General features: G+C 32.7%; 2 protein-coding genes and 1 long non-coding RNA gene across 5 annotated transcripts; 1 reads left to right on the top strand and 2 right to left on the bottom strand.

Moving 5' to 3' along the window:
* The first annotated feature begins 837 nt into the window (after positions 1 to 837).
* On the top strand, positions 838 to 1431 carry LOC131613230 (uncharacterized). Its single transcript, XM_058884918.1, has one exon. It carries the CDS (start codon positions 838 to 840, stop codon positions 1429 to 1431), a length of 594 nt encoding a protein of 197 aa, XP_058740901.1.
* Positions 1432 to 3597: 2166 nt separating this feature from the next.
* Positions 3598 to 8046, bottom strand: LOC131611253 (uncharacterized). 3 transcript variants are annotated; one of them, XR_009286805.1, is made up of 5 exons: positions 7928 to 8046; positions 7188 to 7308; positions 4344 to 4429; positions 4092 to 4249; positions 3598 to 4001 (listed from the first exon to the last, which is right to left on the bottom strand). It is a non-coding gene; the product is annotated as an uncharacterized LOC131611253 (long non-coding RNA). The 3 variants fall into 3 exon arrangements; XR_009286804.1 differs by having other exon boundaries at positions 7188 to 7320; positions 7928 to 8034; XR_009286806.1 differs by lacking the exons at positions 3598 to 4001; positions 4092 to 4249; positions 4344 to 4429 and adding an exon at positions 4436 to 5423 and having other exon boundaries at positions 7188 to 7320; positions 7928 to 8034.
* Positions 8047 to 9372: 1326 nt separating this feature from the next.
* On the bottom strand, positions 9373 to 10031 carry LOC131611252 (uncharacterized). Its single transcript, XM_058883334.1, has 2 exons — positions 9943 to 10031; positions 9373 to 9801 (listed from the first exon to the last, which is right to left on the bottom strand). The coding sequence occupies exons 1-2, from the start codon at positions 9998 to 10000 to the stop codon at positions 9512 to 9514; spliced, it is 348 nt and encodes a 115-aa protein (XP_058739317.1). The 5' UTR covers positions 10001 to 10031; the 3' UTR covers positions 9373 to 9511.
* Positions 10032 to 26536: the final 16505 nt, after the last annotated feature.

Genomic DNA, 26536 nt, shown 5'->3' with positions numbered 1-26536 from the left:
TCAAGATTAAGGAAAATATGCTAATTCAAAAATCTAGGCTTAAGTGGTTTGATAATGGAGATACTAATAGAAAAATTTCCATTATATTATAAAAGAGAAGAGGAGGCATAATCATATCAGATCTATTAACACAAGAAAAGGCTTAGTGGATTCGGTGCTTGAGGTTAAGGGTGTTGTTGAGAACTATTTCGCGTCTAAATTTTTTGAAAAATTATTGGCATATGGTGGTTTTGGAGGGTGTTAAGTTTAAGGTTCTGAACCAGGCCGATAGCTTATCTCTTAAGGCTCCTTTCTCAGAGTGGGAGACTAAGGAGGCGGTGTGGAGTTGTGAAGGATCAAAAAATTTGGGTCTCGATAGTTTTTCTCTTCTCTTTGTCAAGAGTTTCTGGCTTGTCATTAAAGATGATTTTGTTTCTTGTTTTAGGGATTTCCATGTCGGGGTTGTTTTGTCGAAATCTATCATTTCTTCTTTTTTGTACTTGATTCTGAAGTCTTCTAATCCATTGGGCTTGGATGATTAGAGACATATATGCCTTATTGGTTGTATTTACAAAGTTCATTCCAAATTGTTGGCGGGAAGGTTTAAAAAGGTGTTAAACTCTATTATATCCTATTGTCAGAGCGCTTTCGTTCTGGGGAGACAATTGCTTTATGGAGTTTTGGTGGCTAATGAATCGGTGGATTATGCGTCTATGGAAGGGAAAGTGTGTTTACTTTTAAAGTTATATTTCGAAGAGGATTACGACAAAGTTGGGGTTTTCTTAGATTCATGATGAAGAAGATGGGCTTTGGGGTGGTTTTGATGAAGTGGATGGAGTGTTGATATTTTCTAGAAAAATGCTGGTCTTGGTCAATGGTAGCCCCATTAAGAAATTTACTGTTAAAAGAGGTTTGAGACAAGGTGATCCAATTTCACCTTTCCTCTTTGATATAGTAGCGGAAGGTTTGAAGGGTTTGGTTTATAAGCCCATGGAGAATGGAGATAATGATGGTTTTAATGTTAACGGAAAATGCTTTTTTGGAATCCTTCATTTCATGGATGATACTTTGTTAGTGAGGGAGGGTAATTGGAAGCATCTTTGGGCAATCAAGTTAGTATTGAGGGGATTCGAACTTGTTTCGGGTTTAGGGACCAATTTCCATAAAAGTAAATTAATTGGCATCAATATTAATCCTAACTTTATGGAGGCTGCTACTATGTTTCTTTCCTTTAGGATGGAGGATAAAGAGATCACTTTTCTTGGAATTCCTATAGGATCTAATCCTAGAAGGATTTCTTCGTGGAGTTCGCTCTTATTAAAGATGAAGAAAAGGTTGTCGAGCTGGAATGGTCGTATGGTAAATTTTGGGAGATGGATAACTCTCCTAAAGACAATGTTGAGTAGTATTCTTGTTATCATTACTCTCACTCTTTTTATAAAGCTCCATTGAAAATCACTAGGGAGATTACTAAAATTCAAATTACCCTCCTTTGTGAGGGATCAAAGGATAGAATAAGGATTCATTTGGATGAGTTGGAAGGATATTTGTCTTCTAATTGATAAAGGTGACCCAGAGAAGGTATGTCTTGACTAACATCTCCATCACCATCTATTGGAGTTAAACCATCTGGTATGGTCACAAAGGTAAAAGTGGTGAAACTGTCAAAGGCTTTTGGACCCCTTGATTTGAGCAAGCGTTTGTGATTGTATTCGGTGTTGACAAAGGTTATGTGAAAGCCTTGAAGGTGAAGAAACTTTGCTAGTTTGAATACTGGATTTATATGGCCTTGAATTGGACATGGAATCAACACTGCATGTGGCTTTTTGTTATCCATTTCTGAGATTTGTGTTTGAATGTTGAGCAAAGGGATAGATAAGGCAGTGGTTTTATAGGGATATAGTCAGTTTTGTTTGATTTGTGGAAAGAAACTACGTGACACAATAGTTAATGCATACTAGTTTAGCCACTTCTTTTTATTTGTGAGAGAAGAATAACAGTTTTGCATTAAGAATTTATTTGGACAATGTAAGTTTAAGAAGGCTTCACATTGAGAAAAAATTTCACACTAAAGTTTCTTGTATAAATTTACCTTTTTGCTTAGTGATTATTTATGTGTCCCTGAAGGAGAAAAATTATGCAGGCATATTCCAACAATGGTTATTTGAAAGAAAAAACAAATATACTTCAAACATACTAAAATCTTTTTAGGGTTGGAGATGATCATCATTAAGTATTTTTTAGAACAATTTTGCTTAAATATTTTTTAGACATTAAATTCAAATTCAATAATAATAAAGCTTAAAAATTAAGTATATAAAGGGGTTCAAATTTCAGGCAAAAAAGAAGGACAATGCTGGGAATTGGTGCTTTAAAATTATTATTTTTAAGTTATTTAAAGGGGGTTTAAAACCCCCGCAATCTGTCTCTTTTTTTTTGTTTTAACTTTATCTGACGTGGCGTCATACGTGGCGTGCCACGTAAGCCTCCGTTAGTGCAATTTAACAGGAGGGACTAAAAATCGTGACGGGGACCAAAGTTCGACGAAATTTTTTGTAAGGACTAAAAATAAAAAGTGTCATATTTACAGGGACTAAAAACTTATTTAACCCTAATAAAAATAATATCAAATAGTATTTTTCATTTATTATTAAGATTATAATTTTTATTGTTTCAATTTTTTTTAAATAAAAGTTGAATAAACCATTTACTAATAAGAATATAATATAATAAATTTTAACATTTTTAATCAATCATGTTCATTTATTTATTTTCAATCATAAAGGTGAGAAATCTTTCAAAATATTCTTGAAATTATATTATTAATTTTATTAACTGTTCAAGAAACATTATTTTTTCTTTTAATTTTTTTTAGTCAAACTTATATAATCAACTAAAATCAAATTGACAATATAAAATTTAATGACATTCAAATTGCTTAGTTCTAATGGAATTCTGCCAAAATTCATTGAAATGATGAAAATTTATGGTTAAATTTTAATTAGTTTAAAATGACACCAAAAATGAATTTGAAATTTCTCTCCTAATCTATAGAATGTATTTGTAACTATTATTTTTTTAAAATTTTATAAATTGGTCCTCATATATCCCTTGCTTAAAAAAAAAACAAATAATTTATTTGTAGTTCGTCAATTAGGATATAACAAATAATTTTTGTAAATAAAATTAAAAAACACTTGGCCAATTCTTCTGAAAACCAGATAACCTTACTTCATAAAAATAAATGAGAAAATTTATAACAAAATATTTTCCCATAAAATTTATATGCAAAATATGAATAATTAATATTAAAAATATATGAAAAAATTATTTTTAGTTGTGGAGAAAAATAATTTAAACCCATATATTATAGTGGGACACTACTAGAAATACTGGAATTTCCTGCGGATTTACCTGCGGATTTTAGCTATAATTCCGCAGGAAACACTTTACCTGCGGATTTTCCTGCGGTTTTTTGTCCCCAGCTAAAACCTTCGTGGGTAATATTTTCGCAGGAAGTTCCGCAGGTAATTCCGCAGCTAAATCCGCAGGAAAATTTCGCAGGTAAATCCGCAGGAAAATTCCGCATGTAAATCCGCAGGTAAATTATTTAAAAAATTAAAAAAAATAGTTTATACAGTCTCTAGATATGTATTGCTTCTACTAAATACTAAACAATATATATAATCACCAAAGTTATGCAACAGTGATTTTCTCCAAAAGACAAATCATGTGCTAGAAATTAACATGTAGGCAAAGACAAACTTCTATTAGAGACAACGGGCTTCCATCAACTGTTGCCATGGCTACCTCAATGCAAGCTTCTGTCAGATCAACACATCTCCATAATCCTGAGGTCTGATGTCCAGTTGTACCTATGCATGCTTCCAGAGACAAAGTAAGCTGGGATGCTCAGACTGTCCACTTCTTCTAGGTAGCATCAATTGGTTGACCTTCCCAAAGACAGAAGCAAGCAGGATCCTTCTCAAGGTTCAGCATTCTTAGTTTCAATGAACGTGAATCTAAAAATACAAGGATTACTGTAAAAAATATATAAAAATGGTGCACTGTAAGTCCGTAACAGATCATTTATTGTAAAAACCTGCACATACCATAAGTGGCTGACAGTGGATAACAGTTTGAGAAGCAAAGGATGGTGGAAGTGGGAAAGGTATGATCTGGAGAGCATGGAGGCATATTAGAGGGCTACCTCCGGTCAATTATCATTGTTGCTCTCCAAGAGGATATATCGGAGGGCAAGAGCTTTTAGCTGTCAAAAGAAAGGATAGAAAAAAATAATTAACAAATAATACATCTGGTAAAAAATACATAATAGTTGCTTAAGTTCGTTAATAACTTAATACCAAATTCTGGCACATCAAAAGCATCTCCGGAAACAACTTGCATTGATGGTTGCACTAAAGTACATGCAGGGGAAGAAAAGGTGTCCCTGTATTCCAATAAACACAATTTAGTTTCATTGAAGTGTTGGAATAAGAAGATTGGGTAATTTCCATTATCCAGAGTCACCAAAATTATTTAATCATGCAAGGTTATTGCCACTCCTTAAGAAATTAAGCAATTCACGTTCTTTTCTTTTCCCCCTTTTCAATTGCATCAGTTTCTCCCATTCCAGAATATCTAACCAAAAAAGCAGTGGTTCATAACCTATTACCAATATATTCAGATGAGTTGCTCCTGGTTTCCATTTAAACCTATGAGCACAAATACATTGACACAAACTTGGCTCCTGGTTTTCATATTGAGATTTGTAAAAGAACTAATTAGCAGAATGATTTCTTTTACAAAAGTCTATTTTATATCCTATATAAAAGGCAGCAAAGGAACATGGATACAAACTTAACTACACATAGCAATGTTGTAACAGGGTGTTAGTAAATGTAACTAACTGACCGCTTTACTAACTAGCAGAAGTTATGAATCATCCTACGATTCCCGTTGGCATTCACTAAATCCTTATCATCCTTTTCTGCTCAATATTTGTCACAGATCCAATTACCTCACCCTATAATCAACAAATTTGTCTTTGCCTACAGGGTGTTAGTAAATGTAACTAACTGATCGCTTGACTAACTAGCAGAAGTTAGGAATCATCCTATGATTCCCGTTGGCATTCCCTAAATTCTTATCATCCTTTTCCGCTCAATATTTGTCACAGATACAATTATCTCACCCTATAATCAACAAATTTGTCTTTCCCTATAACCGTCCAAATTCAAATCTCTAAGCCAGCAAATCCACATATGAAGCTTGACCAAAGAATCAAACTTCAGAGTCTAATCCAGAACAAATGTGGAACACGAAACCCATACCCCTCCTTGGCTGCAAATATTCTCAACTGTTCTCAATGCATACAACTGAGTTATATCATCCTCACCTTTTCTCAATATCACTGTCACAAGGGAAATTAATGAATTTGGAACCTGCAGCCAGAAGAAAATAAGATAACTCTAGAAAAATATGAACTTTGAATGTTCACAAAGAAAATAGGTGGAATCGTCTGAGGCAGGAGTAGTCACAGATTAGGTGTCCAACCGGTGAATAACATTTTCTATAAATTTCATAAACTAATAGTAACAGATAAGCGTATAGTCTCAACTGGCGCTTTCGACGTATCTAATAGAAGTATTCTCTGTCTCTCTGTTTGTATTTCAGCCTGGAAGTAACAGTTTTAAATATCCAATTGGACTAAACTTCCAAAGAAATAAAACATACAAATTCAATACTCTCACTATTACACATAAAATGCATCTCAAACTTAAGTTGATTAAAGACAGTTTTAAGGTTTATCGGGACAGCTTATGCATATGTGCATAAACTGTTTTTAGCTTACTTTCATAAACTATTAAGGATAACTTCAGAAAAACAGCTTACAACTTAAATGAAAACAGTTTGGCTTTATTTTATATTCTATTATAAAACTAGCTTATGCACAAACATTTACCAGTATATGATAAAGGATTATTCTAAGCATTTAATTGAGATGTTTATCCAAACAGGCTTAAGGGAATCTACATCTACTTATCCAACATAGATGAATTAAAACAAAAAGAAACCAATGAGTACAATGCAAGTAAGGGTAATTGAACAGTATGAAGGTTAGTTAGAAGAAAGTAACCTTGATAATTACTTCTCTGACTTCAATACTAGAGCAATTATTTATACTTATATAGCTATTATTTATACTTATATAGCATGTTTAATGGATCAATTTGAAACAATAGTTCATTTCAAACTCAGCCATGAACCGAATCATTTCATATCAAGTCTAGACTAAGCCACTGTTTGGATGGGCAACCAGCAAATAATTCAGAAGTTCGACGCAGCTACTAGATTCAAGCAAAGATATTATAGTAGATTCAAGTGAACATGTGTTGGCACTGTGTACTCAAACACATTATAAACCATTTCAGTTTGTTCGATTACTAACCCTATTCAAAATAAGAGTCATGGTGTAGATCAGAATTTTCTCAAAATATAAATAACCATAATACCAAAATCATAATTATCAAGTAATTAGCAAAAAATAAGAAATACACCAGCCAAGTGTACATAAACATATTTTAGATATCAAAATAAAATACTTAGACACTGATTCATATGGTTCTCCATCTTCTCAACCATTACCACCTTTCAACTCACTTGCACCACAACCTTATTCCTCTCTTCCAAACCCACCTCCAAGTCCGAAAACCATTATTACAATTTCACCACCACCACCACCACCTCCAGGCCCACCAAAACATGTTCCAGGCCCACCAAAACTCACTTTCAGCCCAACACTTTGTTGGCCCATGCTTCTTTTGCTTTCAATAGATACTAGCAGAACACTAAGATTGGTGGGGGCACTTGTGATTTTGGTGGTACTGCTATGCTTGTCAACATTGATCCAAGTAAGTTTTTGCTACCATCTTTAAATATAGCTATCACTTAATTATATCATTTATTTGTCATATCATTTATTTAATTGAAATTGTATGACAAAATTAAGACTTCACAGGTTTCATATTGAGATTCTTTTTTTGTTGAAATGAGATCCTTATTTAGTCGTTTGTGATATCATTTCAATGTATCACACAGAACTACAAACTTTCAGAATATATCATACTTAGAGTTTTTTTGCAAATGCACGTATTTCATTGTGAAACTTAGCAGAAGCGAAATCAGTTAAAATGACAATAACGAACCTGATTAGCAGCCACCCAAGAATGGTTAATTGCTACCGTCCCAGTTGCAGCCGCCGCAAATATCGCAACTGCTTTGAGCAAATCAGTCTTGGGCTGATAGTTGTCTTCGAAATTTGCATACCTGCAAATACATCTACAACTCAAAGATCCAACCAACTATGTGAACTTGAAGGTATTAACTGAATACTTTAAATGAAGAATATAGTAAATGGAGTAACATGTAGATAATTCCTGCATGAAGCAACATGTAAATGGACAATATTGTAACAAATTAATAGGCGGTTCAAAGATTCAACAAAAATGCACATATATCTATATAGCCTCTAAGTTAACTAGTACTACTATAAATGCTTTCAGCCACCAAACTGTTACCTATAGTACCCACATTTTACACATTCATCTATAATGACGCCGGACTCAATCGACATATGTATACTTATTGTGGCATTTCAACAAACACCTTGTTTGCAAAACTCAGCTTACTTTTACAACTAACAATTAGGTCATAAAATTGAACTACAAGTTGAGCAGTTCAACACACAATTATACCAATATTAACTATCAACACAGTTGAGTAATTCAACACAATTATTAGAAATCAAAGCAGAAATGAAACGTGTAGATCTAACCTATATATGAGAGATTAAGATGAAACAGTAGCGGAACGAGGAAAAAGAAGGGAAGAAATAAACGAAGTAAAATTGAGAAAATGATGATAAATTCAAGTTTAGAGAACGTACCCATGGTAATTGTAAAAGGAATAATGAGATTCTGAAGAGGAACGAGTACCAACACAGTGCGAGGGTTTCGTCAAGCACGAAGTAAAGAGGCGCGAGGTTTGTGCGTGCCAATATCACACTGATAGGTTTTTTTTTTTCAAGATTTTTTTAAAACATATTAAAAGAAAAAATATATTAGAAAAAGAAATTAATAAACTATATATAATATTTGTTTTAGTAAATTATTTTTTTAGTGGTTGATTATTTGGTCCAATATATGATAGATAGTAGGTTCGATTCTTACTCTAAAAATTTTATCAAATTTTTATTTTGGATTTTTCTATATAACTTTTTAATTTTATTTTTCAAAATTATCATACCATTTACCAAAATATATTTAATTTTTTTAATTGATACCCACGAATTTTTTTTAAAAGGGTGTTTTCGGAGATGCGTCCACGGAAACTGAGAGCATAAATGAAATTTTGCGTGGTGTCTAAAAGATCTATAGGATGCATTGAGAAATCATCAATCATGTTTGGGGGTATTTTTCACGTAGTGGCTATTCCATATGGCGCCAATTACTTTTTACAAAGAATAACTGCACTAAAATATTTTAATGTCCGATCTGCAGGTAAATTCGTAAGTAACAGTAAATTCACGGGTTATTGAAAATTTTTAAAAGAAATAGGAGGCGCAATATAAAATGGCCAAACATGATTATTTAGGTAATATTTTTTTGTAAAAATTGATTATTATAAAAAAAAAAATCTTCGATAACATTCTCAAATTTTTAATACATTTTATAAATTTTATTTTTCAAATTTTTTATACCTTTTATTTCATTAAACAATTAAGATGGAAATTTAAAAATAACACAATTCACATTAAAATATTAATCAATATAATAATATTAAATAATTAACCATTAAATATAATGATTAATTTTTTTAAAAAAAATTAGACAAACATTACTATTATTTTAAGAAAATAATTAAATTTGCAGCAAAATCCGCAGGAAAGTTTCCTGCGGAATTACCTGCGGATTTTGTATAATTTGGTTTTACTAAAAATGGGTTTCCGCAGCAAAATTCGCAGGAAATATTCCTGCGGATTTACCTGCGGATTTTATATTATAGTTTCCTTTTATATTTGAAATATATAAACCGCAGCAAAATCCGCAGGTATTCCTGCGGAATTTTCTGCCAATTCTTGATCCGCAGGAAAATTTATTTTATTTAAGAAAGTCCCAGGAAATTCCGCAGGTATTCCTGCAGAATATTTTCCGCAGGAAATTCCGCAGGTAATACGTGTATTTCTAGTAGTGGGAGTTATAGAAGACAAAGGAAATAACATAATAATATATATACTTTAAAAGAATTAATGAATATTTAATAGTGGGAGTTTATCAGGAGACACCATATTAAACATCCATAATGCATATTCATAACTAATTATTACCATAATAAATAAAAACTGAATTAATATAAAAATTTAAAAAGAAACAGAAAATATCAAATATGGCTATTACAATATAACGCCTAATAGTGGTTTCAAAACTAATTATTGTTATTTTTGTTTAACAATAAAATATACTTCTAAAATCTAAGAACATGCAACTTGGGAAGAAATTGGTTTAAATGCAAATTGAGAATCAGAAGTATAGGTGAAGGAGACAGATTTAAATCCATAAAGTGGTGCTCCTTGAATGAGAAGACCATCTTGGCTAAATATTGCTGGATCAACAGGTGTGCTTGATTTAAATCCATTGACATTGAACTTCACTTCAGTTTGAGTGCAAATACAGGTGTTGGTCACAGTAACATTCCACACTGAGCCTGATGTTTTGGTTTGTTTAACCTCAATAGCACTCAAAGCACAGGGTTGTCCATAAGCTGCAATATTAACCATGAATTAAACATTAAAATAATAAATCGAATAATTAGCTATTATTATAAAATGAAATAAAAAAGTAAAACAAAAACCCTAACTAGAGATTATGCATGCTATAAAATATGAAAGGTATGATATGATACCTTGGAAAGCTAGGGCAAGGAAGAGAGTGAGGAAAAGAATGTTGAAAATAGAAGCCATTTGAGATTTTTGAGAGTGTTAAATTTTTTTTTTTTTTTTGTTTTATAGCACCGGTTTAGTCCGGTTCGGGGGCGAGTTCTACCAACTAACGATTGGTGAGTGTTAAATTGTATAATAGTGTTTGTGAGATAGAAAAGAGTCGTAGTTACACTATTTATAGTATCATGTAAAAACGAAAATTAAGCAATTATTAATTGTGTTGCTTTTTTATTTTTATTCCCTTTTTTATTAAATCTAGAATTTGTGAATTCTTTTGAAAAATTCATTGAACTTTTTTTTATGTAATAGGAAAATTAGGGGTGGCAAACAGACATGTCCCGTCCCGTCCCGTTTAGGGCATTATGGTAAAAGTCCACAAAAAATGAGGTGAAACGGACATATATAGTGGAAGATGTGGGTCTAAAACCTAAGTCCACCCTGCAAAAAAGTGAGGGCGGGACAGAGAAAGTCCACGGACACGACACCATTAATGCCTAAAAATACAATTTTATGTAAATGACTATGTCCGTGAAAAGAACAGAACGGAACGGAGCGAATACATTAGAGGGTGTGGGCCTAAATCTTTGACCTGCTCCGCACTAAAGTGAGGATAAAACGGGCATGCCTAACGGGCCAAATTGTCACCCATATGGAGAATCACTATTTGGTTCAATTCAATATTATATTTAATAAAATATATTTGTTTCCCATCTATCTTTAATTCTTTTTAAAAAATTTAATGGAAAAATAATATATTATTATATTAATAATGTTAAATTTTTAAAATATCTTTTATTGGAAAATAATATGTTAAGTTTTTTTTATTCTATTCAATATTGCATTTAATAAAAAATACCAGTTTTTCATCTATTATAGAAGGTTTAATTTTTAAATAAAAAAGTTTGCATTAAAGAAGGTTGTGTTCATTGGCCAAAGCTTTGTATTTCAAACATTTGTTTAATATTTATAGTATTTTATTAGATTTAGAAAAAGTAAAAAATGATACGTTTATTTATATACCCATACAATATAGGTAATATTAATTTTTAATTGTTTTTTCTTGTGTAACCAAGAATTTTATATAAATAGAGAATTAAGGATTCTTCGATCTTTTACACGATAAAACGGACAACACCCTACAAAAGAGAAAGTTATCTACCAATTACACTACAAGAGATTAAAAGTAGGATTTTTACAAAATTCATAGAAGGAATAATTGGGATGAGTAATTTTACCGCAAAAAGAAAATTTTCAAACGATAACTTTTATGTTCTAAACCATGTCATTTAGGCTCCAATCATCTCTCGAAAACACACCCCATTCCTTAGTAACCAAATAGACCAAGAAATGGCAAGCCACACAACATCCGCCTTACCAATCTTCACTTTATGAAATCGGAAGAAGTAATGCCAATCCATAAAACTTGACAATCATTCTTCCTCCATAATAACCAATTTACTCACCCAAAGCATAATTTAGGATCAAATAAACTTCACCATACTACAAGAAAAAAAAGAGTGGTTCCTATTTTTTATACCAAAACCATAAAAAACACATTTGAGATTATCTAAAAATAGAAAAATATCTCTATTCATCAAAAGTTCCTTTGTTGGTTAAACGTTAAAGTATATTACAATTAAAATATTATCACATGAAATTCTTAGTAAAAATTGTTTTAAAAATCGGACCGAACCGGCCGGTTGGACTGGTCAGACCGGAACCGGAGGGGTCACCGGTTTGGTCTGATTGTTGGATCAGATATGCTATTGAACTGGTGAGAACCGGCCAAAACCGGTCAAAACCGGAAAAATCAGTGAACCGACAGTTTCAGAAAACCGGTGGTTCAAATGCATATTCTTTTTTTCCGCACAAAACGACGGCGTTTTCATGATTTTTTTAATAAAAAATATAATTAAACTTTATTCAAACCTTATTTGGAACAAATTTTTTCCTGTCTGCAATTAGACTTGGTTTACATTTTTTTAAAATTTATATTTTGTATAATTTTGTTGTGAGTGATGATTATATTTAGAATTTGAATGTAAAAAATAAACATGTGAAATTATGATATTTTAAAATTGTAAAATTCCGTAGGTGTTGTGATATTTTTTAGAGAGTAAGTCATCCAATTTGACCGATTTAATAAATATATAATATTGCAATAGAGACTGGTTTATTCAACCGAGTTATCCGATTTAATCCGATTTAGTCATGCGATTCGACCAGTGACCCAGTGGTTCAACCAATAAATCAGTGACCCAGTACTCTCACTGGTTTGATGACCGGTCCAGTTTTTAAAACACTGAGTCAAAACAATTATACATCAGACGTATTACATTTTATAATTTTTCTTGCTTGAGTTGTTGGTTGGGACTGTTTCTACCCTTCTTTTTTTATAAAGTTTATTTACAAACAAAAATTATAATAATAAAATAAATAAATAAATATTAAAATTTTCTATTGTGAAAAAACTTTCTATTCAATATTTTAAGGGTTAATACCTATTTTGCCCCCTGCCATATGGGGTGTAGTTGAAAAACCCCCCTGCCAAAAAAAAAGTTTCAAGAAGTGCCTTGTAAAATTTCAGAAGTTTGATTTTGAACCTTTTTCACGCCACCTCATTAAAAAGTCTGATGTGACAATTTTTTTTTAATTTTTATTATTATTTTTAATGACGTGGATTGCACAGGTGGCATTTTTATTATTTTTTATTTATTTTAATTCCACTTGACATTTTTATTATTACTTTATTATTAATTTTAATGCCACATGTATTTTATATTATTTTTATTTTTGGTTATTATAAGAAAACATGTTAAAAATTTGTTGGAGGTGGGAGTTGAACCCACTCCCTCCCACTCCAAGTGGAAGCGCATAGCCACTGGGCTGGATGACTCAGGTTGTTATATGATTGCATTTAATTATAGTTATAGTATCCGACTATAACAATATGCATTTAATTGATATTTATATACAACTAGTTATACTGTAACTTTTTTAATATATATTTTATATACTATTACTATAGATTTTATAATACTGTTTTATAAACTAAATTAAATTAATAGAAAATAATATTAATTAATAACGTTAATAGTAAATTAAATTAAATATAAATACTAACATAAATTGTTTAAATTAAATTAATTAACATAAATATAACATTAATAGTAAAATTATATTAAATAAATTAAATAAAAAGAAATTAAATAAAAATAAATTAAATTAAACTCATATTAATTAGAAATATAAACTAAATTAAATTAATATTATTTAATAACGTTAAATTAAATAATACTAATATTAATTAATAGTAAAACAAATTAACACTAATAGTAAAATAAATATTAATTATTATTTTAGTTTAATTTAGTTTATATTTAGTTTATATTTTATAATTTAGTTTAATTTAGTTTATATTTAGTTTAACAGTAAAACAAATTAATAGTAAAACTATTTTATAATTTAGTTTATATTTTACAAATTAACAAATTAACAGTAAACATAAACGTTAAATTAAAATATATTTAGTTTATATTTTATAATTTAGTTTAACTGTAAAACAAATTAACAGTAACACTAAAATATAAAATAATAATATTTATATTAATTTAGTGTAATTTAGTTTATATTTTATAATTTCATTAGCATTAACAGTAAAATAAATATTAATTATTATTTTATAGTTTAAGTAATATTAATTTATAACATTAACTAATAAATATTAGGACCTAAATATTAACTAATAACTAATAATTATTAACTAATAATATTTATATTAATTAATCATGAAAACATTTATTATTAATGCTAATAACGTTAAATTAACATTTATAATGTAGCGAAGGCATATATCTAACAAGAAGCAGCACTCAGGGTAGTGGTAAAGGTGCTGGCCATGTATTCTTCGTGTCCCGGGTTCAACACCCGTTGGGACCTTTTTTTGAGCTTTTATATTTAACATTTCAAAAACCAAACAATAAAATAATAATAAAAGTGCCAAGTGGAATTAAATTAAATAAAAAATAATAAAAATGCCACCTGTGCAATCCACGTCATTAAAAAAAATATAAAAAAATTGCCACATCAGACTTTTTAATGAGGTGGCGTGAAAAAGGTTCAAAATCAAATTTCTGAAATTTTACAAGGCACTTCTTGAAACTTTTTTTTTGGCAGGGGGGTTTTTCAACTACACCCCATATGGCAGGGGGCAAAATAGGTATTAACCCATATTTTAATTATATTACAATAAATTAGAGTTTCCAAAATAAACTACGAAGTATATCCTTCTAAAAAAAATAATAGTAATATTTCAAAAAAATTAATAGTATTATTTCAGTAGTGAATATTCCCATAAAATACTTTCTGAGTAAAATGAAGATATCATGTATCAGAATAACCTAAATAAGGATCATTAAATTAATTTTTTTAGTTAAAATTTTAATTATATTATAATTAATTAGGAAAGTGTCTAAATCCATGTCTCAATGATAGTAGGCTCTCTAAATATTCGAGGGGGAGGGAGTAGGATTAAGAGAAGGAGGTTGAGTCAAACTATCGGGAATGGGAAGGAAGATTTGTTCTTTATTCCGGAAACGAAACTGGGTGTCAGTTAGGGGATGTAGGCTTTTCGTTCTCAGCCTCTATTGGAGCTTCAAGGGGGCTCTAGACTCTTTGAAACGCTGCCTCGCTAGATTTTATTAGCAGCTTCAAGGGCATCAGTTATCTAGGGGTCAAGGTAAGATGGAAGAATTTTCTTTACTACATAGTGAATGTTTATTCTCCTTGTTCGCTAGCAGCAAAACGTGTTTTGTGGAGAAATCTGTTAGATCTTAAATCGGCTGGAGGGGATGATGAATGGATTTTCGTTGGGGATTTTAACATAGTTAAGAATCTTGGCGAAAGAAGCGGTCCTTCGGTCGTTCTTCATAGGAGCGAATGGAGGGATTTTGCTGAGTTTGTCGACCATAGTGGCTTAATAGACATTCTGTATAGAGGGAAGAAATTCTTGTGGTTCAGCGGAGATGGGAAGGTTAAGAGTAGGATTGATCGTTTTCTAGTGGCAGATGCTATTGTGGATAGATGGGGGGTGGTTGGTCAATTTATTGGGCCTAGGAATATATCGGATCATTTCCTGGTTTGGTTGATGGTGGATAAGTCAAATTGGAGCCCAAAACCGTTTAAATCCAACAACGAGTGGTTTTCTCATAAAGACTTCTTGTCGTTCGTTAAAAGGGAATGGTTAGCTTTAAATGTCGAGGGGAGGGGGATTTTGTGCTCAAAGAGAAGTTGAGACTCCTAAAAGCTAGACTAATATAGTGGAACATCAACATTTTCGGTATACTGGATTTGGAGATTGAGGAAGGGGTAAAGGTGATGAACGATATGGATGAGTGGGGAGATGGAACCGGCCTGTAATTGGAACCTGAGGAAGTAAGATCGAGTAGTAAGATTGCTAGTAGTCGGTTTTTGATGAATTTGAAGATTAAGGAGAACATGCTATCCAAAAATCGAGGTAGAAATGGCTAAATGATGGAGACAACACTAATAAATTCTTTCATATGGTTATGAAAGGTAGAAGGTGGACTAATCACATTGGCTATATTGCGACTTCTTCGGGAATAGTAGACTTGGTTTCGGAGGTGAGGGAGGAAGTTTTGAATCATTTTGCTTCCAAATTTGTGGAACCCATAGCGGCTAGGCCTATTCTTGAAGGTTTCAATTTCAAGAAGATTTCTCTTGAGGAACGGTTTTCTCTTGAAGCTCCCTTCTCTGAGGGGGAGATTAGAGATGTGGTTTGGGGTTGTGGAGGAGACAAGAGTCCGGGTCCCGACAGCTATTCGTTTTTCTTCATCAAAAATTGTTGGGCTTTTATGAAGGACGGTTTCGTTAGATGCTTCTCTAGCTTTAATTCCAACTCTTTGCTATCAAGGTATTGTATCTCTTCTTTCTTAGCCTTGATTCCTAAATCCTCGAATTCTTTGGGGTTAGACGACTATAGGCCTATTTGTCTCGTGTGTTGTATTTACAAAGCTCTTTCTAAGCTTTTGGCATCTAGAATTAAATTGGTTCTAAATTCTATTGTGTCCCATTGTCAAAGTGCTTTTGTTCCGGGGAGGCAATTACTCGACAGAATTTAGGTAGCTAATGAGTTGGTGGACTTTGCTAAAAGAGATGGGTTGGAATGCTTACTTTTTAAGGTAGATTTTGAGAAAGCTTATGACAAAGTGAATTGGAACTTTCTTAGATTCATGCTCAAAACCATGGTATTCGGGAAGGTGTGGATGTCTTGGATGGAGGCAATGATCTTTTCAAGTAGAATGTCGGTGTTTGCTAGCGGTAGCCCCACAAAGGAATTCACAGTGGAAATGGGTTTGAGACAAGGTGATCCTCTATCTCCTTTTCTTTTCGTTCTAGTAGTGAAAGGTTTAAGGGGTATGGTGAGTAAGGCGGTCGCAAACGGTGATTTTTCGGGCTTCACAATTAAAGGGAGGTGTTTCATTGATCTTCTCTAATTCGCTGATGATACTTTGTTGGTGGGAGATTGTAGTTGGGACCATTTATGGGCTATAAAGTCGGTTTTGAAGGGCTTCGAAATGGTGTCGGGATTGGGGATAAACTTCCACAAGAGCAAGCTTATAGGAATTAACATTGACTCGAATAGGTTGGATATTGCTTCAACGTTCCTTGGTTGCCAAAAGGAAAGTTCGACATTATTTTTTCTTGGTATACCTATCGTATCCAATCCTAGAAAGTTTTCCTTATGGAGAGGTCTCCTTGTCAAGATAAAGAAGCGGTTGGACGGGTGGAAAGGGAGATTCCTTAGCTTCGTGGAAAGATTAACTCTTCTCAAATCAGTATTATCGAGTCTTTCGATCTTCAAGCTTTCTTTCTACAAAGCTCCGTCCATATTCGTGAAGAAGTTTAATAAGATTCAAATTAATTTTCTTTGGGGAGGTGTGGATGAGAGGAGAAGAATTCATTGGGTGAGTTGGGGGGATGTTTGTCTTCCGATTGAAAAAGGAGGGCTCGGTCTTAAAAGGATCGATGATTTCAATGTGGCGCTCCTTCAAAAATGGAGGTGGAGGAATTTGGTTTAATTTGATGCGTTATGGTACAACGTCTTAAAATACCGGTATGGAGATATTAACCTGGTAATGGCGAATGTAGATGGTCCTCTAAAAAAGGGCGGTAAAGACTCAATTTGGTGGAGATATTTATAAATTGTCGTCGCAAAAGATTCGGAGAATACTTTCGTGGATAATTGTCGTTTTCATGTTGGCAATGGGTTCTCCATATTGTTCTGGAACAGCAACTGGACGAGAACTTCCAGATTTCGTGAAAAATTCCCATTACTGTTTTCTGCTTCAGTTTTGAAAGACGCGACAATTGCTTGCATGGGTGGGTGGACTTATCTTGGCTGGTAGTGGGGCAACTTGGGCTTGTCGGATTCGTTCGAGAAGCCGGATGGTGGAAGCTTCTCGCAGGGAGGGGCGATGCTGTCTCTGCAGCCTGTTTCTGTCCAGCAGCGGTTGTTTCACGAGCTGCTCCAGTACCTGCCAGAGGAGGAGGGGAGGGATACAATGTCGTGAGCTGCTGAGGCGGACAGACAGTTTTCGGTTCGCAGCTTCTATGGTTTACTAAATTTTTCTCGCATCTTGTTTGGCCCGGTGAACAAATTTGATTCCGCTATGGCGCTTATATGGAAGCGAGATATTCCGCTTAAGGTGAAAGCTTTTGCATGGAGATGTCGTATCAATAAGCTTCCTTCCAAATATCTTCTCCTTTCTAGGGGCATATTCATCCCTATTGGCGATCGTAAATCCGTTTTATGTGGGATTAGCGACGAGTCGTTGAATCATTCTTTGCTGGAGTGTTACATTTCTTATCTAATTTGGAGGGAGATCGAAGATTGGATTGGTATGAGGAAACCCTGTTTCAAGTGCTTTAAGGGGAGTTTTTTATTTTGGAGATCTTTTTGTAGTAATGCCAAGGTGAAGGTCGGTAAGGCGAAATTTTTTTGGATGGCCACGTGTTGGAGCATGTGAATTTTGCGTAATGGTATTATCTCTAGAGATGAAAGGTGGAATGTTCTCAATACCGTGTGGAGCATAAAAGCGTTGGTTTGGAGATGGATGTTTGTCAGAAATATTACTTACCCAAATTGCAATTTCTATGAAATTACGAAAAATCCGTTGTTTTATTTATCTTGAGTTGCAATTGGTTTGTAATCTTTCTTTTTGTCGAGCCTTGTCTCGTTCCTTTTTGTAATCAGGTTGAGAACCCTTAGTTATCTTTGCAATATATCTGGCTTACAAAAAAAATTGATTAGGATTTCAAAAATAGACGATACTTAAAAAAATAATAATAACACCAATGTTTTAAAAATCGAATTGAAGATTGAACCGTTGAAGCTCCCCGTTTAAGGTTTAATTGGTTCAACCGGTTAAACCTATCATTAAATTGTTTATTAAATAAACTAATAATATGAAACTAATTTTTGGTAAATATGTCACACATAATTATATATTCACAACTTAATAAAATAAATATTTTAAAAAATCAATTACAAACTTAATACAACAATATTGATAGCACATATAATAACACAACATAGTTGTACACTTTATTTCAACCTTCATTTAAGAATAATTTAAACAAATTAAAGAATTATAATAAAATAAGTTAAACTAATTCAGATCAAAAATAAAATAATAGAAGATAATAGTTAAAATAAAGTTTAAATAATTAAAAATACCTAAATTAAGAGATAGAATGCAAAAATTAAACAATATAATACACTTAATTAACTAACAAAATGCAAATTCGAGTTGAACTACGATAAATATATGATAGAGTGTGGTTGGAAAAAAAAACTATAATGGGGTAACAAAATTTAGAAATTTGTATGATCGTAATAAAAACACGGAATTCTTTTTTATGATTGGAGAATGTAGGTTAAGTTTTGATATTTATATATTAAATTTTTTTTAAAAAAAAAGTCAATTTGGTGCATTTTTTTAATCGACAGTTTTACAAATCCGACTCCAGTTCTATGGTTTGATTAGTTTTGGGCGGTTCAATCCAGTTTTTCCAGTTTTGACCTATTAACGGTTTTGAAAGGTTGATCCAATCGGATTCATCTTCGATTCACGGTCCAACCAGTTGAACTACCCGATTCTGTCTGATTTTTAAAACATTAAATAAAATAAAAATGAAGATATCAGGACATGCTTGCACCAACCAAAGTTTTTTGGACAAGTTTTTCATGATTACACATATATTTAAATAAAAAAATAGTTGTTTGGATTTTTTTTCCAATATAAGTTAAACACATTGTATTTTGATTCTTTAACTTTGAATATCATATGAAAAAATATGCTAAATTTACTATTTTTTTTAGATTTAAATCTTATTAAGTGATTTTTGACATAGTCCTTCTCTTCCTCTTCCTAAATTAAATCAAACAAAGCAGGACTTCTATCCTTTCATAACGTGGAAGAGATTATTTATCATCTCATTCAATTTTTATTTTTATTATGGGTCACACCTGTGAGATATTGGATCGAACTCTAGTATGGTCGAAGGGTAGCTTCTTTTTTGACAGTTCGATAGGGTTAAGCATGAAGTCGAAGGTTGTTCACATGCCGGTGTCGAAGTTTGCATGCTGTAGTCGAAGATGGGTCTAGCATACAGGTGTCGAAGATGCTAGGGTTGTTGGCATGTTAAATTAGGTTTTAGTGTTTAAACCCTAATTTTTTAAGTTAGCTTGTTTGTTAAGTTGACTTGTGTAATGTGTCTTGTGGAAAAAGCCCATTAGTTAGTATGGTAGGTTTTATTATAAATAGCATACTAGTCTCTCATCATTGCAACGCTGCAAATCCTGATTTAGGGTGAGAGAAGTTATTTGTTATTCTTGTAAACTTATAATCTTGTTTCCTAAGAGAAAGTAAAAGAATAGCAGTTATAACCAATTCTTATGTTCTTCTTCTTCCTTGTTCTTTATTCTCCCCTTTCATTATATTTTGTTATTGGCATTGAATTCACAACAAATTAGTGCGATGAGCGTGGAGAGATGCCTTCAACAAAGTATGAGATTGAAAATTTCACCGGAGTGAATGATTTCGGTCTTTGGCGCTTGAAGATGAAAGCCCTACTGGTTCAGCAGGGTTGTTTGGAAGCGTTGAAGGGAGAGGCAGCCATGAATGCTGCATTAACGGCAGCGGAGAAGACGACTATGATCGAGAAAGTACACAGTGCAATTTTGTTGAGCCTTGGTGATAAGGTTCTCCGAAAGGTATCAAAGGAGACGACGACATCAGGGTTATGGGTGAAACTTGAAAGTTTGTGTATGACCAAATCGCTAGTAAATCGACTCTACCTGAAGCAAGCTTTGTATTCATTCTAGATGATTGAAGACAAAGTGTTGGCTGAGTAGTTGGATATGTTCAACAAGCTGATTCTTGATCTTGAAAATATTGATGTGAAGGTCGATAATGAAGATCAAGCGCTGTTACTATTGTGCACTTTTCCTCGATCACATGCTCACTTCAAAGAAACTCTCCTGTATGAAAGAGAGTCCCTGAACTTTGAATAATTTCAATTAGCCTTGTATTTTAATGCCCAAGATTATCAAGAAGGTGAAGTAGTGCATAAGGCAATTATTCTTGCTTGCCTTTGGATGAAATCCTCAAATCTGGTGGTTTCGTATGTATATGGTACCTTAATATAGGATCAAAATCCAAAAAAATTTGTGATTTTTACTTATGGAATCATTGTCCGGTTCAGTTTCTGAACAATTGATTGTTGTATGTTTTCATACGAGTACCCCTTGTGCTCAATTATAATAGTGAATTCATTGCCTATATAAAAAAGAAGACGAAAAACTATTAGCGAAAGCTAGAAATTGAGAAAATCATCAACAAAATTCAAAAATATCAAATCACATTTGTAACACCCCATTTCTACCCGATAAATATATATAAATCAGAGTTTTTAAAATTTCTCAATAAACAAATGAGGCGTCACATGATCAAAACAAAACAAATCAACTCGTCACATAAAGCGGATACATAGCACCTTTGAAACAGAGTAACTTATTATTTTGTCCAACCAAAATGAAACAATTAAATAGCAACATCATAAATAATATAAATCGTTCCCCCCAGAGTGCTACGTATCAGAGTGACAACCGACTCGAGTAACGGCAAATAAATCTTCATACTTGAATACCTGCACGTTGCCAATATAAAGGCAACGGCGAAACAAGAGAAAAGGGTGAGATATCAAATCATATAAGTGGGCGTATGATAAATTGTATATTAGGATTCAGACATATAAAATCATCACATCACAAGTATCAATAGCTACTATACACATCATACTTCTACAGTTCATTAATCTCACATACTTTTCATCACCCAACAAGCCATAATCATGTAAATAGTATCATTTAATAAATTTCACATATTCAAGTAAGCACAAAATTCAATAGTATAATACTCAAAAGATTCAATACTATTATCCCAACTATATACACAATCCATCATTATCACATATTCACACGTTTAACCAATTATATATCAAAACATCACCAATTTCAATTATCACATCTCATGTACACATGATAATCACATAAATACATATATTCAAACATCACTTAACCTCAATGTGACTCAATGCAAGATATGTGACTCTATGCATGTGGTACCCAATGTGGACCCAAAGTTCCACCGCTTCCGATTCATATAGAATCTAGCCACGCTTCAGATCCGGACAAGATCAAAGCCACCAAATGTAAACATATAGTTTACCGCTTCCGATACTTTAGAATCTAAGCCTCGCTTATGTTTCAAAGCAAACCACCTTTGTTTCAAGGCATCCATGATATGAATGTATGTACAATGTTAATCAAACATATGCAATTAAGATCATCTCTACCATCTTAATATTTAGCATATCACAATAATTCAACTCGATGAATTATCCACCAATTGTACACAACATTCACAACACATACATATCATTCACATATAAAAGGTCAATTAATCAATTACGATTCACAAAATCCAATTAACACTAGTAACCATACTATCTCATGTTAATTCTCATTTTGCCAATTATATATGAACATACACATTTAAAATCAAGCAATTAATCATTAAAATTAATGCTATCCAACTACCCACAGAGAATCAATACCAAAACAACATCATTGACATAATAATATATATTTCTCAACATACATATTCACGCCAAAACACAATTACGGATAATTTCTCAAAATATCGTAATTTACCGACAAACCGAATAGTTGATCTAATTCCAAATTATATTCCAATCAGTTAAACACATTGAAATTAATTCAACTATTAATTTAATCAACCGATTAATAATCACACTATATTAATTTAATTCACTTCAATTTCTACTCCATTTCCAATTTCTAGCATTCTATTGCTCAAAACCATTTTTATTGAAAAGAATATCACGCTAGCTTTCTAACGCCTCAAACGGAGTTACGGTTCAAAAGATATGAATTGTTAAGGTTCCAATGAAAAAAACAAACACCAACGTTATACACTGACAACTCTAAACATGTCAGAATTACTCAAGACAAATAAAAATATGACTCTTAATAATTCAAAACAACTCTGACAACTTATTGTCGACTCTAACAACTCTATTGACAATTTTTACAACTCTATTGACAATTCTATTAAATTATTATAATTTATTTATAAAGAATATTTAAACCAAACACAATTTCAGTCGATTCGTAAAATATCACAATTTCAACAAAATAACACCACCATGTTAATCTACTAATTAAACTTAGCTACTACGTCAATTTTCATCAAATTCCGGACAACTAAATATACCGCTTAATTCGACTATTTTAATCGAACGGGACTGTTTTACATTTGTTAAACAATTCTACTAATTATTCCTCAGTTTGCTAAATTAACAAACATATTATATAATTAACTAACCTTTATGTCATACTTTATATATTATACTTGTAATTAAAATAATGTTATTAAAATAATGTTATATTATACTAATAATCAAACCACACAAAATGAAACAAACATACATGGAACGAAATGTAAAAAAATCATGGTACAACATCTTATTGCCGGCGTCAATGGCTAGGTGCTGCTGGGTCGTCTGTCGCGGCCTATTCGCACCGGCATGGCTCATATTAATTTGTTATTCCAGAATCACAATTAATAGCATAGTTTCATAATCATTTATATATTAATATGAACAACAACAACACAAATTTTCATTTCCAGAAACAACAATTTAACACAACCAATGCAATAAATTTACAAACCCAAATCCCCTCATACAAAGTTTCATAAGCCCCATTATAGGAAGAGAACCCCACCCTTACCTTATAAATGGAAGCAACTCAATGGGTCTCTAATTGCATCTTCAATTGACACCATATATGAAAAATCTTCAAGCCCCTTCTTCTTCTCCATAGCCTTGCCTCTTTCTCCTCTCTTCTTGTTCTCTTCATTGTGACCACTCTCCTCTTTCCAATTCTCTAAAACCCTAATATAAAATCCAATTTGGGCTTAGAGTTTAAACTTTCTCTTTATTTAATATCCTCCAAAATCACTTTAGGCCCAATAAAATATATAACTCAAATAATCAATTATATCACCTTTAATAATAATTCCTTCAATATAATAATTCCGACTTATAAATAATATTATTCTTAATATTATTTTCTTATTATCCGACTTCGATTTTTATAATTCCAAATACGCCCTTAAATAACATCGACAACCCAAATTCGACTAAATCAAGTATTTAAATCCTTCAATAATTTAATTAACCAATTTAATTAAATTCGGGGTGTTACAACTCTTCCCCACTTAGAATATTTTCGTCCTCGAAAATTGGCTCAACACCATCCAAACACCAACCTCGTACCCAAATATCAATCTCCAAATCGCGCTTGGTAACACTTCGATCACTACCTCTTCGTCACAACAATGATTCTCATGAACATAAACACATTACAGTTCTTACCAGTTTTGCAATAATCAACGACTCAATGCAGTATTCTGGCGCATCACACTTATTCCAACAGTCCATCAATCCAAATATCAAGATAACTCATCCTTACCGACTCCTGACGTATAGTTTCTTACTCCCTCAAGCATTACAACAACAGTGTCACCTAAGGCTTCCGCTGCTCAACTCTGATAATTCTCTTTTAAGTCACCATTCTCGATAAAATTCCGTCCACTTATATGTTTCACAAATTCTCGATCCAATACAAAATTTCTTCAGTATTCATCCCCACATCGTTGTTTACATGATAATTCCAATCTTTCACTTTGTGACACTCGCTTGCATACAACGTACCACACCGATTGTTAATCTCATTTAATTCTAACTCAACCATCCCTCTTACCAAGCTACACAAACTAATGGGCGACTATCTTCACGATAAAATATAGACATTCTTTCTACACTATTAAGACAACAAGACAAATCTATAACATCCAACACGAGTTTCATCTACCAATAACAATAGATTGAGGGTGATCAGTTCCCCAATTTGTCAATTAGTATCCGACAACCATATTGAAGTATAAATTGTTGTTACGTCATAATAGCGTCCTTCCCGAATTTCCACTTAAATCCAATAACACGACGTAATCCAATGATTCACTTTGGGTTTTCACAACTCCCACAACATCTTACCTTATTATATCTCGTCGATGAGACGTCCAAACATATTACAAAATCCGCTTCATAGTCACTTAGCACCACACAATCGTCAAACGTCTTTCCATCTCCAAAATTTCTCAAATACGCGTACTTCACAATTCATCTCATCTCAACCAAAGTCCCCACCACATCAAATTGGTGATAAAAAAACATTTCCTACAATCCTTCTCATGTTACAATTCGTCTCTTTATCTTTCAGACACTTCAAACGCAGCTCAAATCGGATATCTGGAACTCAAGCTACGCGCATTCTCGAGTTCCAACTCGGGTTTGCGATTCATAACACTTCACACATCGACTACGTCCGTTAATCACTTATGTGAGTCCAACATAAAGTATACTGCAACTTTATCTCCTTAACACTTGTCAAACACCGGCATCAGACGCAAAGGCTAAACACACCGACAAGCTTTCAGTCCTCAACTGTGTTGAACATTGTCACTCTCTAACTTTTGTCTCCCAAAATTATCCTTAACTTCACATTATCTCCGACTCTGGTTAATCTCCAAAACTCTCAACAACACTTGCATTGTCGCTTGTCGATAACATACCAGACTATCCCTTACAACAGAAACATCTTCGAGAGCAAAACTTCTCCCCCACTTGGAATCAAACCAATTCCTACAACAAAACAAACAAGTACGAACAGTGTTTCACACACGTGTCGTGTACTAAAGACTAAAACACTGACAGCATTCAACTGTCGCACAACTCAACAGACACGACAACTTGGCCGGACGGACCGACCTGCTCTGATACCACTAATGTAACACCCCATTTCTACCCGATAAATATATATAAATCAGAGTTTTTAAAATTTCTCAATAAACAAATGAGGCGTCACATGATCAAAACAAAACAAATCAACTCGTCACATAAAGCGGATACATAGCACCTTTGAAACAGAGTAACTTATTATTTTGTCCAACCAAAATGAAACAATTAAATAGCAACATCATAAATAATATAAATCGTTCCCCCCAGAGTGCTACGTATCAGAGTGACAACCGACTCGAGTAACGGCAAATAAATCTTCATACTTGAATACCTGCACGTTGCCAATATAAAGGCAACGGCGAAACAAGAGAAAAGGGTGAGATATCAAATCATATAAGTGGGCGTATGATAAATTGTATATTAGGATTCAGACATATAAAATCATCACATCACAAGTATCAATAGCTACTATACACATCATACTTCTACAGTTCATTAATCTCACATACTTTTCATCACCCAACAAGCCATAATCATGTAAATAGTATCATTTAATAAATTTCACATATTCAAGTAAGCACAAAATTCAATAGTATAATACTCAAAAGATTCAATACTATTATCCCAACTATATACACAATCCATCATTATCACATATTCACACGTTTAACCAATTATATATCAAAACATCACCAATTTCAATTATCACATCTCATGTACACATGACAATCACATAAATACATATATTCAAACATCACTTAACCTCAATGTGACTCAATGCAAGATATGTGACTCTATGCATGTGGTACCCAATGTGGACCCAAAGTTCCACCGCTTCCGATTCATATAGAATCTAGCCACGCTTCAGATCCGGACAAGATCAAAGCCACCAAATGTAAACATATAGTTTACCGCTTCCGATTCACTTTAGAATCTAAGCCTCGCTTATGTTTCAAAGCAAACCACCTTTGTTTCAAGGCATCCATGATATGAATGTATGTACAATGTTAATCAAACATATGCAATTAAGATCATCTCTACCATCTTAATATTTAGCATATCACAATAATTCAACTCGATGAATTA

Source organism: Vicia villosa, linkage group LG6 (genome assembly GCF_029867415.1).
Source record: "Vicia villosa cultivar HV-30 ecotype Madison, WI linkage group LG6, Vvil1.0, whole genome shotgun sequence".
Lineage (NCBI taxonomy): Eukaryota > Viridiplantae > Streptophyta > Magnoliopsida > Fabales > Fabaceae > Vicia > Vicia villosa.
Note: the sequence above shows the minus strand (reverse complement) of the source record. Positions and strands in the feature narration are given on the sequence as shown.